The sequence below is a fragment of the Nicrophorus vespilloides genome, unplaced genomic scaffold (genome assembly GCF_001412225.1).
Source record: "Nicrophorus vespilloides isolate i.1.1-1 unplaced genomic scaffold, Nicve_v1.0, whole genome shotgun sequence".
Classification (NCBI taxonomy): Eukaryota; Metazoa; Arthropoda; class Insecta; order Coleoptera; family Silphidae; genus Nicrophorus; species Nicrophorus vespilloides.
Genome location: NW_017096459.1, coordinates 35,152 through 51,831, shown reverse-complemented (window position 1 = coordinate 51,831; position 16,680 = coordinate 35,152). Strand labels below are relative to the sequence as shown.

Sequence of the window (16,680 nt, the reverse complement as noted above, 5' to 3'; positions counted from 1 at the left end):
TCTTAGTACAATATTAGTTCATCTAATGGAACATCACAAATATATTTCGTTCACCCCACAACATACAAATCGATTCAATTAAATTCACATTCAAAAATTAATTATCCATACTTCACATTTACACAACAAGCAACAAATTATAAAGTAAATTTACCAGACGTCTTAAAAATGTTCGCTAAGTAGGCGTTAATACATTGGTTTTTGAAAAAACATAAGTTGTTTGTCAATTTGTTAAAGTCTTACGATATTTCGATAAGAATGGATACGAGAAAACGCGATATTAGTGTTGTAAAGTTGATAGAAATTCTACCATCAACAGCAATTACGTAAATATATTAAACTTACATCATCATTAATTCCAAAATATTCATTTCCAATGAGACAAAGTCAATTATTAAAAAAAAGACGTAAGAATATGAAGAAATGACGTTCAATATTTCATTTTTTTGTTAGTTCCTGAAAATTACCGAAAGGTTATGTAATTTTTGCGAAATTTTATTGAAAACATTAATAAATTGAAGTTTTCGTTTCTTTCTTAACTAATGGAAAAATATAGCAATTTTTTCGCATGTTACTCTTGAATATCAGCATTAGCAAACTTGCTACAAGATATAATGTTACGTGCTGACAATTTTCTATTTTTTAGTGTTTCTTTCGTAATAACTAAAATGTGAATGAAATATGAATTTGTTTTTAAATATAAACTAAAAATTAAAAAATAATCACTAATTTTCTATAATTTTTTAAATCTATGTTCATAGTTTCAGCTATTATAAATATAAATATTTGTATTACTCGATTTGAAAGATTATTAGAAGATTATTAAAGAAAATTGTAGAATAATATAGAAAATTATGAAAACAATAATTTTTTCCTAGTAAATTGCCAAAATATTTACTGTAATACGTAAATATTCTTTATACAAAGAAATATTATATACATTTTAGTAATTTCCTACAATTCTTCTAATTTTTGTTTATATATTTTCACTATTATCAAAATATGAAAATTATTAAAAAAAAAAAATAGAACCAAAGTTGCTATAAATCACAATAATACAGTTTGAATATAATTTACTCATACTTTACGTAAATTTAGTTTAAATGTTCTTTATTTTATGCAGAAAAAATAGAAATTTATGTACAAGTTTCAAAAATCAACAAACAAAATATTTCAAGCTTGAAATTAATTTTCAAATAACATTAAGAAAATTGTAAATTTACAAAAATTATTTATTATTATGTAAAACATATTGTTAAAACTTTCCTTATTCAAACAGAGAAAAATAACATAATTATTAGTAAATGCTTAAAAAATTCGACATGCACAAACTAATTTTTTTTAATTAAGTTCATATTTTACCTAAATAATATGTAATTACTTAATATATATTTAATAGATTCAAATACTGAATGTTTATAATTCCAATTTAATAATAATATATTTATAAACAAGTTATGTTAATTTATTAGTATTAATGAACATGGTAAGAACGCAAATATTCTTGAGAAATCAGAAATACAAGAGTTGTGTTGACTCTGAGCAATTGATGAGGACGTTGAATAATTCAGGATGAGCCGAGAGTAAATTTTGTAAAGTAGAACATGATGTTGAAACATTAATGGGGACTGAGAAATAATGCAGGAAGAAAAGGGTGTTTCCGGTATTCTCCAACGCATAAAAAAGAATCAACCCACGTGTTTATCTGCAACGTCTAATTTATTTATTTACCGAGGAAATCACACTTCACTTCAACGTGTTCTGTTGTATTAGAAAACACTAAATTTGGATCATTGACGATATTATGAAACAAAACAAATGTCTTAAAGTCTATTAATCATTTCTACCAAAATTATAAATAAATATACAAAATATCAATGTTTGACTAATATATCGTTAGACTAAATTTTCTCTTTTGGTAGAAATCGAAAGTGTTGGATTGAAATAATAAAATACGTTTTCAAAAAAACGAACTTTTTATGTATAAAAAAAATATAAGATTTAGTCATAGATCATCAAATGCATCAAATAAATTACGATATACATTTTCTTTGGTGTTTCTGATTTTTGGAATCTGAATCGCATTTACATTTACAGTTGAAATAAATCACGTAACAAATTGATCGAAAACTTTTAAATAATTCATGAAAAGGCATACAAAAAATGGGGGGAATATTCTTGCAATGTATCAAAAGAAGATCCGCAGTAAAGAATTTGTATTTTTTCTTTTAAAATATGATTATTGCAAACTTACCATTTTTTTCATCTTCTTGGATTATACAGAAATCTGGGTTTTCTTTAATTAATTTGGCAAATTAAACCAAAATGGTTGATTAACAAATGTGTTACCTTGGTAACTAAAATATTAAATTTAACCCAAAAAATTACTATTTTTTGACATATGTCATAATTTTGACACATTGTCTTTCTAACAAAACGGATAAATTTCATTATTATGCAACAGTAATTGCGCATCTGCTCATTATTGAATTTATTGCAATTACGTAATTGTTATTTTTTTAATTGACCAGTTATTATATTAATTAACAAATTCGTTGCCATGGAAACAAACAGATTTAATTGTGATACACTGATGAAATTGAGAAAGCGATGGGAAGTGTTCGAAAGAAAACTGTTAATTCAGAACTTCGGCTTTTTTAAGGGAAATTCGAAACGTACGGAAAATTGTCATAAGGATGGTAATACTAAAATACAAAGAAGAAATTTGAAACTTAAACTTCTGATAAAAATGGGAAAATGAGACAAAGAAGAGAAGAATTCCTAAACAGAAGAAGAAACGTAAAACGGATGTCCTGATTAGAAATGTTAAAAATTCTCCAAGAAAGCAGTAAATTAGGAAAGTGCGTTCAAATACTACGGAATTTGTAACGTAAGGAAAATTGGCATTGATAATGTATGGAGAAGATTGTAATTCGGGGAAAATGAAAAGAAACGTCGAGGTTGAGAATTCCTAAACACAGGAAGAAATTTGATGCGAAAGACCTAATACGGAATGTATAAAATGTTCATTGAAAGCATTAGGACGTTCAATTACTTTGTGTTATTTTTGTGGGAAATTCGTAACAAATTGGCAAGATGAAAATTGTGGGAAAATGAAAAGAGAAGATGAGGATGAGAATTCCTAAACATAGGAGGAAATTGAGAACGAAAGACCTGATTCGTTATATTAAAAATTCTCAAAGAAAGCAGTTAATTCGGAAAATGCATTCAATTACTTCTTGTTTTATTTTTGCGTGGGAAATTCGCAACGTACGTAGATGGAATTGGCATTGGTAATGAATGTCGAAGATGAATAACCCGGGGTAACATAAAAAGAGATGACGAAAACGGGAGGAAGAAGAGAATGAAGTTTGGAATTCACAAAGACGATCCATGGCCTCCCCATGTTTATAGATAGTCATATATATGTATATATATATTCGCAGATGCGTCCGTAGTCATGGAAACGACGCCGCGTTTAAAGCAGGATGGGGTGCGTCGNNNNGTGGAGGTGGTTGGTCGGAATGTTATCTTCTCCTTCTAACCACTCTTTTTATCCCGATGCCGGCGGTTTTTGAGAAGAGTAGGGGTGAAAACCTGCACCCTCAGACATGACTGATGCCAGTCTCAGCACCCATGGAGATGATGTGTGTTTCACACTTGAATCCTAGATTGAAGAAGAAGGGAAGAACAATAAAAAAAAATGGTATATTGCGAAAGCGTGTGTGTATTAGGGGGTGAGGAATTGCTATCCACTCAAAATAATAATCAATCCGGACAGGATAATTATCGTCCATGTATATACACGTACGACACACTATACTGGTTTATTTATTGCACTCGAGGGACGTGCGGTAACAGCGTGATGGTGTGTAGCGTATTTAGCCATGTTCGATAACCATGAAAATAATGGTAAATCACGCATCTGAGAAGCGTTCATTTTTAATGCAATTTGATACCAGCTGCAACACAACACACACACATCATGCTGTTTTTATGATGCAATTGTAATTCGATCATCGACGCTATTATTCACTTCTCCAATTAACGCGACATGACTTTTAATCTCTGTCCAACCAAATTTATTTACCAATAACTTCAATTTACACAATCTAATTGATACAGCCTCTTTGATTTTCCCTCTAATATTTCCCTTTTTGTTGTCTTAAGTATACTTTAATTAGTATAACAAATTGAAGTATTGATTAAAATTTTCCAAAAAATGCTTGCACCAAATATTGCTTAAAACTATTCTTAGATAATAAATTTGATTTTTAAATATGATTTTTCAATTCTTCTGTAATTCTCCCAGTTTGGAAACCGCTAATCTATAGAGTTGGGAAAATGAAAGTTCGTAATATGAAAATTGGTAAAGCAGTAATACGTAAAATGCGTAAAAATGATATTCTGATTAGGAGTGTTAAAAATTCTCAATAAAATCAGTAAATTAAGAAAGTGCGTTCAATTACTACGGAATTTGCAACGTAAAGAAAATTGGCATTGATAATGTATGGACAATATTGAAATTCGGGGAAAATGAAAAGAGACGTCGAGGTTGAGAATTCCTAAACACAGGAAGAAATTTGAAGCGAAAGACCTAATACGCAATGTATAAAATGTTCCTTGAAAGCATTAGGAATATACGACGTTCAATTACTTTGTGTTATTTTTGTGGAAAATTCGTAACAAATTTGCAAGATGAAAATTGTTGGAAAATGAAAATTTACACAATCTAATTGATACAACAACCTCTTTGATTTTTCTATATCAAAAGTTCCCTTTTTGTTGTCTTAAGTATACTTTAATTAGTATAACAAATTGAAGAATTGATTAAAATTTTCAAAAAAAAATGCTTGCACCAAATATTGCTTAAAACTATTGTTAGATAATAAATTTGATTTTTAAATATGACAAGTATACATTCAATTCTTTTATAATTCTCCCAGTTTGGAAATCGCTAATCTATATAATTGGGAAAACGAGAGTTCGTATTATGAAAATTGGTAAAGCAGTAATACGTAAAATGCGAACTGCTAAATAAGTTTTCATTTTACTTCTAAAAGTTCTAGTGTAATAGAAAAAAATACGTAAAATAGAAGTTCTTAACGCAAGAATTCATAAACTGAAAACTTACATGACTTTATTGTATTATTATTTCACTTGTCCAATTAATGTGACATGACTTTTAATCTCTGTCCAACCAAATTTATTTACCGATAACTTCAATTTACACAATCTAATCGATACAACCTCTTTGATTTTTCTATATCAAAATTTCTCTTTTTGTTGTCTTAAGTTTACTTTAATTAGTATAACAAATTGAAGTATTGATTAAATTTTTCCAAAAAAATGTTTGCACCAAATATTGCTTAAAACTATTGTTAGATAATAAATTTGATTTTTAAATATGACAAATATACATTCAATTCTTTTGTAATTCTCCCAGTTTGGAAAACGCTAATGTATACAGTTGGGAAAACGTAAAATGCGAACTGCTAAATAAGTTTTCATTTTACTTCTAAAAGTTCTCATGTAATAGAAAAAATACGTAAAATGGAAGTTCTTAAAGCAAGAATTCATAAACTGAAAACTTACATGACCTTATCGTATCGTTATTTCACTTGTCCAATAAACGCGACATGACTTTTAATCTCTGTCCAACCAAATTTATTTACCGATAACTTCAATTTACACAATCTAATTGATACAACCTTTTTGATTTTTCTATATCAAAATTTCACTTTTTGTTGTCTTAAGTATACTTTAATTAGTATAACAAATTGAAGTATTGATTAAAATTTTCCAAAAAAATGCTTGCACCAAATATTGCTTAAAACTATTCTTAGATAATAAATTTAATTTTTAAATATGACAAGTATACATTCAATTCTTTTGTAATTCTCCCAGTTTGGAAACCGCTAATCTATACAGTTGGGAAAATGAAAGTTCGTAATATGAAAATTGGTAAAGCAGTAATACGTAAAATGCGAACTGCTAAATAAGTTTTCATTTTACTTCTAAAAGTTCTCATACAATAGAAAATATGTAAAAGCAAGAATTCATAAACTGAAAACTTACATGACTTTATTGTATCGTTATTTCATAAAATTGTTAAACACTAAATTATAAAGTGAGAACTAATTTTTTGATGCAACAAACCAGAACTTTTTGAAAATACTAACTGTATTACATTACACTTTTATACTGCATTATATCACAGATTTATCTTCTATTTATATACATTTTTAAGTTTATTATAATTATCAGCTTTTGCTATTTTTGGATTAGTTTAATTGACTTTTATTAAAATCATAAATCATCATCAATTACATTTTTATAACAATCATTTTTGTAGCTTGTCAGAGAGTATTAATTAGTTCCATAGTTTCAATTATCAACATTGAATGAAACACGATGAGTTTTGCAATAAAAAAAAGGGGAATATAAATTTCGAAACAATAAACAAATAAATATCCGTTTTCAATTGTAAAATAATAAAAACAAAACATTTGCAGAGAACACCGTGAATTAGTAAACCCGAATAAATACGAAACGAAATAAATTCATGCCGTTTAATTAACGAACGTTTTTTTACTGTTGTTTCGAGTTTCCATTTATTTTTATTTTATCGCTTTGGTTGTTCTTCATGTTTATTTCGCATATGTTTTTATGTGCAATTGCATAATGCAAGATGAAACGCGAGAGAAGCAACAACATCTGCTGGATATAATTTCCGCGGATCAACTAAGTGCCCTTTTGATATTACTGCCAGACGTGGAAAGATATGAAAACATGTACTAGATACAAGAAGTGTCGAGGTTAGGAGATGGTCAGGATGGACTTGGAAGGATTTGGAGACCCCCTGTTTCGTGTAGTATCATCTGCAAACAAGATTATTTGCTGTGTATCTTGCGTATTGGTTTCCCTTCACTTGCATTAAATTCTGCAAACATCCTTTCAGCCCTCCAGCAAGACCCAAAATACAAGTTAAATCATATAATTGTTTGCCTTCTCAGCTAATAAAACTTGAATCGTGTATTTCACTTTTTGGATAAAATAGAAATATTTTAAACATATTATTGTATCTTTTACAATTAAGATTATATTACACTTTATAGATCACTTGATCTCATAAAAGTTTAGACATGTGTATCAAAATTGTACACTTATATTATTCACAACTTCTGTAAACATTGATAGGAATCGGTATGTAAAAATTAAGATGCAGTGTAAAGGATAGGGCGGATATATTCGCCACTCGTCCGCGATGTTTATTTACAATTTAAATTAATTATGTACAGTTTTGCAACTAAGTATACAGTAATGTTGATGACACATCTCCATCATTAAGTAACAATATTACGATTTAGCTGACTGTAATCAATACATATCTTGTGATTTTGGTATCATTATGTTTGGAATGTTACATAAATACTTTACGTGGGGGTGCTGTGATCCCATTTTGTTTCGCATTAAATCATGGCTATGTTCATGAACGTGTATATATCAATTTGGGCGTGTAGTTATATCCGCATAATGTTGGTCCCATAATTTATGTTAATAACTAATTACTGACATTATTAACATTATTGCTCGAACTTTATTGGATATTATAAGCGTACCATGCATAATTTGATTATTACCACAAAAATATGCTTAATTAATTAAAATCATAATTAACAAATTATTATCATTCATTTCAAAAAAATATGTTACATGAAAATTAAGAATTTAGTAAACATTGAAGCATTATATAAACAAACAAAAAACTTAGTTTTAAATTAACAATTAAGTTTGTCAGTAATTCTATAAAATTAAGCGGTAAACAATATTAGCATTATTAATTAATGCATTTCAATGAATAAGCATTCATTATTGCATACAATTAGCATTCCAATATTAGGAAATTGCAATAATTGCAGTTTCTATTTGAAAAATTTCAGCAGCGCCAAAATAGATGAACTATAAACTTCAAGCAAGTATTGGTTTGTTACTCAACTAACTTTACCCAAGTTTGGATACAGTGTTCTAATTTCCATCAAGTTTATAGTTTAGCCTTTTTGGCGCTGTTCCAATCACACTTTTTTTAATTAGGCCTTATTTTAATAAATGTAATTAGTAAAATTTTAACCATCTGTTTAAATTTAATTAAATTATTTTGTACAATAGTTGCGTTTATTAGTAAACATTTTATGAATAAAAATAATTTATATAAAAGAGCCATCTAGCAAGCAAAATTCTAAACAATTTGAAATTTAAGGCATAGCGTCCATAGCATAGCATAGGCGCCATAAGCCCACCATAAGTGACCATAAGCATCTGTAAGCATTTAAAATACTGAATTTGATTAATTTTTGCACCTTTAATACTTTTATTCTATTGTACTTAACAAAATATATATTTTATTACTATATTATTAAAGTATTTGTGTTCACAAATACTTATAATTGTGGCATCTACTGAAGATTTTCTTGAGAAAAATATACTGAGCTACAGTGGTTATGTTTTACGTAATTGTTTTCATTTTTAAAAGACTTAGAATTATTGCAAGATTGAGGATTGAATTTGTGTGAGAGTGTTTATTATGATGGATGACGATTTCGATCTGGATTGCTCCGAGGATGAGTTGAAGAATTGCCAAGGAAATTGGGAACCGAATGCAGAAGAGATTGTCCGGCTTTACAACATACTGGATAAGGATGAGGTTCCTGATCTGAATTGGAAATGTCCTGGCTACAGATCACCATCACCTGAAGTCAAGGAGCAACCAGAGGAGCATAAAGTAATCAACCAGTGAGTAAATTCATTAAAATTTAAAAAAAAAATAATGAAACACTTGTTTATGTAGTTTTAGTGTTGAAGACAAATCAGATTTTGATTTCATGGACGAGGTGACATCTCCGAAATTGAAGATTCGAAAGGATGGAGAGGATGCATTGAAAGGAAGTGCAAAGAAAAAGGTGACTTCTTTGGATGGTGTCATAAACAACATGAGGAGACACAACTTGCTACCCCCTTCGAAATCAAAAACTAACGACAGCTGATCTCCACTACAATATAAAGTTTATTATACAACAAGTAAATGCAAAAACAAATAAGTACAGTATGTTAAGCAAAATGATCACAGATAGGAATGGAACGACGCGTCCATCATCACTGATCTTCAATAAATTAAGTAAAAATTTTTAAGTTAGTCTCCCATTAGCTGTTGTTCCTGGAGAGGAACGTGGCTAGAGTTAGGATAGCCACAGTTCCGAATATGTACAGGGAAGCTGGTAATGAGTTGAGACGCGTTTCCTCGTAGTTATCTAAAATAATCGCAATTCATTAGAATCACACAATACAAAATCATTTATAATCACATGCATTACATTGATTAGCAACATTCCTTTTAACTCATGTTATACACATATTAATTAATAAGCCCCAATATACATACTTCTAAATATAGGTGTTATATTATATAAATATATAAATAATTATAGCTACAATGTTAGTCCTACTCTATGTAAGTTAGTTTCTTTTAATTATTTTTTTTTGCTACAACCATTCAGCAACTTACCGCAAACTTCCTCAAACTTTGAAATAGAGGGAAGGCCTGAAGAATTTTATTATTTACAATTTATAATGCCAACAACCATTGTATGATTAATACACCTAACCAGTGTTTATTGAATGTGTATGGTAAAAAATAATGTATATAACTTAAGGGCCAATGTGAATATTGTAAATTACAGTTCGAATACATGTAATGACAATGAGGAGCACTCACCGAATTCGTTGCCTTCGTTGTCCTCCACCCAGTCCAAACATCTGGCGATTCCCTTCTTCCACTCATTATACTTGATATCCCTTTCTAAACATACAAATGATTACATGTACATTATCTGTTTGGTATAACTTACGATCTTCCGTTATTGCCGGATCGAAGGTGTCGCTTGGGACGGATTGAACGTTCTCAAGATCCCAAACTTCTACACCCTTCGCGCCTCCAGCTGCTATAGCCGCTCCGAGCGCTGTAGTCTCCGCCATCAAAGGTCTCACTAATCACATTAAAAAACATTAAATTTGCTTTGATCTGGATTGGTTAGAAATAACTACAAATACTCACCAACTGGAATGCCACAGTAATCAGCTTGGATCCTCATTAATACATTGTTTGCAGTCATGCCACCATCCACTAAGAGCTTGCAAAGAGGATAACCACAATCCAAAGACATGGATTCCAAGATATCCCGCACTTGGAATGCCACAGCTTCGATTGCAGCCTTGATTATGTGAGCGGGTTTAGTCTCCGCAGTCAAACCGCAAATCACGCTGAAATTCGATTAATTATAAATACGTTTATTTTTAAATTAATATGTTGATTTACCTTCTTGCATCTTTACGCCAATAAGGAGCGTAGAGTCCTGAGAATGCGGGCACGAAGACGACCTCGCCAACATCGTCCGCCTGTTCGGCGATGTCCGCCGATTCGCTGACGTCGGAAATGATCTGCAGATTGTCACGAAGCCATCGCATAGCAACGCCTTAGAAAGAGATGTTGATGTCAATAACGAGACGAGAATAAACAAATGAAAAACCCTACCGGCGATTGCGATTGAACCTTCGAGCGCGTAGATGGGCTTTTTGTGGCTTCCGAATTGATACGCAACTGTTGTGAGAAGGCCGTGCGATGATTGAATTATCTAAACATTTAACGAGATTTCATTCAAAGGGATATCTTACGTAATCACGAGTTACATACGCTTTGACCCGTGTTGTAGAGCAGGAAACAACCCGTTCCGTACGTGCACTTCGCTTGGCCCTTCTGGAAGCACATCTGACCCACCAACGCTGCTTGCTGATCTCCAAGACACTAAAAAACAACAATAAAATCGTTTATTTACGAAATAATTTATGTATTTTGGGGCAGAAAGACTTATTAGTACTTTTGCAGCAATTTTAACTTAATTTATGTTATTATATTTTGATGGAAATTAAAGCAAATAAAAACAATTATGTAATTTATCATTAAATTCTGTTTTCAATATCGAATTAGAAATTTAAATGGAAATAAATGTTATTACATAATTTAATTAATAGGAAAATCCAGTTTGAATCGAATTACTACACTTCATTTTAAAATTAGTTTCCTCAGTATTACGTAAGTTTAGATACCTTGAACTTTACAAACGCGATAATTTAGTATGTAATAATTATATAATGATCAAAGAGGACTTTATAGCACAGCAATTGCAACTTACTCCAGAAATTGGTATTCCTTTGATCAGAGTTTCACTCAGATACCCATAAATCTCTGAAGAACTCCTGATTTCTGGAAGGATGCTCATTGGAATTCCAAAGATTTTGCACAGCTGTGGATCCCATTTCAGTGTTTCAATATTCATTAACATTGTCCTAGATGCATTTGTCACATCAGTCACATGAATACCCCCTTTAACACCACCAGTCAAATTCTGCAAATTTCCTCAATTACTTTAGTAACTTCAAATATTAAAATAAAATATTAAACATTACCCAAATCAACCAAGTGTCAATTGTGCCAAAAAGGCATCTGTTGTCCCTAATCGCTTCCTTGACAGCCTCAACATTATCCATCATCCAGCGAATTTTCAAAGCACTGAAGTATGTGCTCACTGGCAAGCCGCAGACGTTTTTCAAGAAATTCTTATTTTTCTTTCCATTCTGCAGGATTGCATCCACTGTTGTCGCAGTTCTCANTTGCCCTTAAATAATTAATTTTGATTATGTACCTAAAGCATTGTATAATGGTTTTCCTGTTTGTGAATCCCACAGCACAGTTGTTTCCCTTTGATTTGTGATGCCTGTTGCGACAATATCCTCTAAACTGATATCCAGTTTCTTCAAGTTGTCGCAAACCACATTGATTGTCTCGATGACAGCAGTCAGGATCGCCATTGGATCCATTTCCACCCATCCTTCGTGAGGGGTGATATGCTCCAAGCTGACTTGATGGTAAGTAAGTACTTCAGCTGTTTTCGCTGCAAACACCTAAAAATAGCAGGCTGAAAATGGATTGCATTTGAAAAAGCAATTGGAAATCCTACCAGAAATCTGGTGCTCGACGTGCCTTCATCTATGGATCCTATAAGAGGCCCGAACCTGCCCTTCTTGTGCTCACCCATAACTTTCAAATATACTCCAACCGGTTTTGACTTCTTGAACTTCAAAAACACAACCTTTCCAGAGGAGCGCAGAGCACCAGACCTACTCCGCCACAATCACATCAACTACTGAACGCAGTAGATCAAACAGTTTTGCTAGGAGCGCAACTCAAAATACACCCACCAATTTTTCCCCCAAATAAATACGTATTCAAATATTTATATAATTCAAAGATTGTTAATAAGACCGTGAAAGCGCAATTACCGGACTGAACACACACCTTTATCTAAATCTTTAAATAGATAATAATTACCCTTGCCCCCGGCGATAAGTATTGTTATGACTGTAATGGTATTGTTTTTTTCACCGCAAAAATCGCAAATCGATTCGTCGAATCGTTTACATTCATTAATTCTGCTGTTGTTACGCAACGAATTGAACTTGCATTATTCGATCAAACTTATGCATTTATTTATATGTATTGTATATTACAGTTTCTCTAAATTCCATTCGATTTAATGTGCGATTTATATCCTCGCGGCTCCTCGCAGGACGCTGAATCATTGTTACTTTTTTCCCACGTCGTAAACAATGAATTAACGATAATAATTAAACAACAATAAGCGATTTATTGGGAACAACGTTCAAGTATTGCGATTTTTGAGCACATTTTTATTTGTTTTTTATTATAAAATTTAGCAGCGAGTACAGTTGTTTAGTTTTAGGGATTTCCATATTGACGATAGCGATAATGTGGACTTTATCTAGTTTGTTCGCATTTCCATTTGTTTTTCTTGTTAAAATTTTGTAAGCTGATAAAACGCGGTTAGACAAAGACTGAAAAATATGAATACTAGTTTTTGTTCGTTAATTTTGCAATGAAAGCATTAAATCATCCATACGTGCACAATAGATGTAATTTGTAAAGTTTGCTTATGTTAGAAATATTCGTATACAATTTAGAGATAATTATAAAAGTTTTTTTTAATACAGTTTAAAATTTGTTTTTGTTTCAACAAAGTTGTAATTGAAGAATCATTAGATGTAAAAATTATCTTAAGAAAAGAAACAAATTAATATTAACAATTTCTTAGAACTTTGTCTGCAATTTAGAATTCTGCTGTCAGTCATAATACAGTGGAACCTCGCTTAACGATCAACGTTTCGCAAAACGAGTGACGACGAGATGAGAAGTCCCAGATTGCGCGCCTTCTAGATCATTTTTAAAACTTGTGTACACATATTATGTGTATTTTTCACTATACGAGTAAAAATCCGGAAATTTTGGAACGGATTAAACTCGTTAAGTGAGGTTTCACTGTATACACAAAAATTAACTTGAATGTAATGAATATGGACTGAAGCAACAATATTTATTGCAAATCCAATCCAATTTTGCTAAGGATGTTTTCTTCCATCAGCATTTGACCTTATTACACTTTGGAAATACCACCTCCGCAGATCAAAATTTAATTGAGAAAGTGTTGAATGATCCCAAAAAGAAAAGAGGTCAATTCATTTGCGCGCTTTAATCGCTTTTACTTCAAAAGATTTTTCATCAATGAAAAATATATTTCTTAATTACAAAAAAAAACAGTTTTATACAAACAGCATTTGCTTAGTGTTGAAATTAGACCAAAAAGAAGTGGAGTTTCTAGAAATTGCACGAGTATTACCAGAAAAATCAATACATTTGTAAAATATTGGTTATTAAACAAATTAATCGATTTATTTTAATAATAGAATTAGTTTATTTTGCAAAATTAGTTATAATTATCGTTAGATTAAACATTTATATAGATAGATAAGTGAACTATTACGGTTTATTGATGTAATTGGAAATTCCAAATTGCTTACATTAATTTTTATAATCAAAAGTATTTACCAAAAACACTTCAATTTTCGCTTATAAAATATGAAAATCTTGACAAAAAAATCATAGATTTAGTTGCAGAAATTGATTACGTTTTCGGGTAATTCTTATATAACTCACTTTTCTAAAAATGTTTTCTTTTTATTTATTTTTTCAAAACTATTTACCAAAAACTCATCTCAGTTAGTACAAATATTGTAGAAAACTATAGTTCAAAATCTGCAAACAATATTGCTTTTGTTCCAAAAAAATGATAGTTATTTAAGTTCAGTGCAAATGTTAATTATCCATTTACCAAAACATAAATATTGATTTTTTTATGTTGGTTTAACGGAAAATTGATTACGTTTACTACTTAATTTGATGACTCACCCATTCTAAAAATGAAAATACATCCTAGCTAATGGTTTCCGTGCAAAACATTGTAGAAATGGATATTTTTGGATGAAAGAAAACAAATAATAAGTTGATTGAGAAATACTAATACTAATCTATTACAAACAATATTAAATTGATTTACTTTTTATGAACTTTTATATTAATATTGTTATCATATTTGTTATCATCTATATAAACAATGTTAATTGATACAATGTTAAGTATACTTTTTCATTATTCTTAATAGTATTACTTTTTGCAGTTGAGCAAAATATGCTAAAGTTAATAACATCTTTTAAAATAAAAATTTGAAATTGTTCAGTTATTAAAATACTGTTTCACCAAAGAATTCCATTGGTTTCAGCTTTATATATTCACCAAAATTCGCAGCAAATTTTCATAAATATTATATGTTTCATTCAAAAACATTTCAAGTGTGTATTCAAGTTTTATTAATAGAATCTAAGGTAATTGTAAAGTGTGTAAAGGTATGCTGATATAGATTAATTATATTTCCGTCGGATTCAGCAGTGATTTGCTTAATTGGTATTGGCGGTTTCATTGGAGTGGTGCGAAGAAGATGTGGGCGCGCTGCTACGGATCTCGCAATTAGATTTCCTGCTGTTCACCGTTTCAGGAAGCGTCGCGGAAAAGTTGCAGGAGTAGAGAGAGAGAGAGAGATTTGAAATGGTGTTTCCTGTAAGACCAGTTTGTGCAGCATCCCGTTAGATGGCCGATTCGAAAATGGGCCGGGGCTTCGAGTCTGCGGCGAGAGGAAATTCATCTTGTCGGCGCGGAGCGAAAAATCGATAGGTCGGTCGGTTTTCCGTCTTTATCCAGAAAAAGAGGAGGAAGAGGTGACGGCGGCGGCGGAGGAGGTGTACTGCATATTCGCATCCCGTGCTACGAATCCTGCTCTCGTCCGTGCTCCGTCCGAACAGCAAAAGCAAGATGATGATGGGTCCCGAAACAACAACGTGCGCCCGAGAAGATATATTTATACATCTCGCGAGTTAAACGGCAGCAATTTTAAAATTAAAACTACCGAACAAACAAGCCTTCCTCCTCCGTGCCGTGCGGATTTACATGACAATTTCGCGCATCCAGGCCCCCCCGTACGCATCGTAACCAGTTGCCGGTGGTCGTACTAAAGTTCTTCAAATTAAACCAGAATAATAATAATAAAAATAGTTGTGCGTTGTTGAAGATGATGATGATGATCGTAGAGTGGTCATCTCCTGCGGGAAGTGTGGATGTGTAGGCTGCATCGTAAGGAGTGCGCGCGGACGACGGGACATAGCATAGATGAGTATGAGCGTGATGCTGGTGATGGTTGAGGTGCTGTAGTAGTTCCGAGCGTCTGGGTGTACAACCGGAGGGTTCGTTAACTGCATCGCGATACCCTTTGGCATTTTCGGCCGGAATGGACAAAAGCGTTTGGCCAAAATCCAAAACTCAAAATTAGATTACGAGACATTGTACGGGAAAAAAAAAGGAAAACGCGGAAAACCATAAACATGCGAGGAGCGAACAAGTTCGGTGCTTTCGATTGAAGACAAAATAGACTCGAATTGAACATACAAAAATCTCTAAATCATGGCCGCCGATAAACATTTGCTGCTGCTCATAATTTATTTGGTGCTAAGCAACGGTGTTGCTGCGGATGATGATAAGCAGGATAACAAGGACAGGAGGAACACGGTCACGAAGCAGGACATCAATTTCCTGCGAAGGAAGCTGAACGATGAGAAGAGGCAGCAGAAGGAGCAGGATCGAATGGCGAGCGATGCGAATCCCAGGATGGAGCCAAACTTCACCAGCAAGTTCGATGGCTCGAAGAAGTTGCAGTTGGAGATACTCAGAGCTAGAGGCTCCGAATGCGATTTCGAAGGTAAATGCACTTGGACCTGGAGGACGGACGTCACTCCGGGGTTCGCAGTCGCCATAGCCAATAACACCACCGGACCCAAAACAGATGCTGACGATAGGCATAATGGTAAGTTCACAATCATCATTACATCATTCAAAAAAAAACATCACCATTTAAGAAAACATACATACGTATTGGATCATTAAGCATATCTGTTATATAAGAAATATCACCTAATTCTTAATTAAAACATTTCTATTCGAATAATTACGTATTAAGAAATGAAAATTTAACTTACATTAATCAATTAAAGATGAACTGTCATTTACTTCAAATGTCGCCTATTATTTAAAAGTTCTAAATGTATTGATTCAATGTTGACAAACAGCAATAAGATGTAAATAAAAAACTTATCTTGTTAGTTTTTTTT

The 16,680-nt window shown here is 31.8% G+C and overlaps 3 protein-coding genes across 3 annotated transcripts in view; 2 read left to right on the top strand and 1 right to left on the bottom strand.

The window, feature by feature from the left end:
* The first annotated feature begins 8,378 nt into the window (after positions 1-8,378).
* Positions 8,379-9,185, top strand: LOC108557071 (PAXIP1-associated glutamate-rich protein 1). The gene is made up of 2 exons (XM_017913456.1): positions 8,379-8,793; positions 8,849-9,185. Exons 1-2 carry the CDS (start codon positions 8,585-8,587, stop codon positions 9,042-9,044), a joined length of 405 nt encoding a protein of 134 aa, XP_017768945.1. The 5' UTR covers positions 8,379-8,584; the 3' UTR covers positions 9,045-9,185.
* LOC108557070 (glycerol kinase-like) lies at positions 9,042-13,016 on the bottom strand. Its single transcript, XM_017913455.1, is given in 11 exon segments — positions 9,042-9,308; positions 9,563-9,598; positions 9,773-9,856; positions 9,906-10,043; positions 10,112-10,317; positions 10,373-10,529; positions 10,589-10,688; positions 10,748-10,858; positions 11,247-11,459; positions 11,521-12,015; positions 12,072-13,016. Coding segments are annotated over 11 exon segments (1,725 nt in total). The 5' UTR covers positions 12,150-13,016; the 3' UTR covers positions 9,042-9,201.
* Positions 13,017-14,866: 1,850 nt separating this feature from the next.
* The window catches only part of LOC108557067 (leukocyte tyrosine kinase receptor), a 26,767-nt gene continuing 24,953 nt past the window's right edge, over positions 14,867-16,680 (top strand). The window contains exon 1 of the mRNA XM_017913453.1: positions 14,867-16,376. Coding sequence (XP_017768942.1) covers positions 15,977-16,376 — 400 coding nt within the window. The 5' untranslated portion in view covers positions 14,867-15,976. The remainder of the gene's footprint in view (positions 16,377-16,680) is intronic.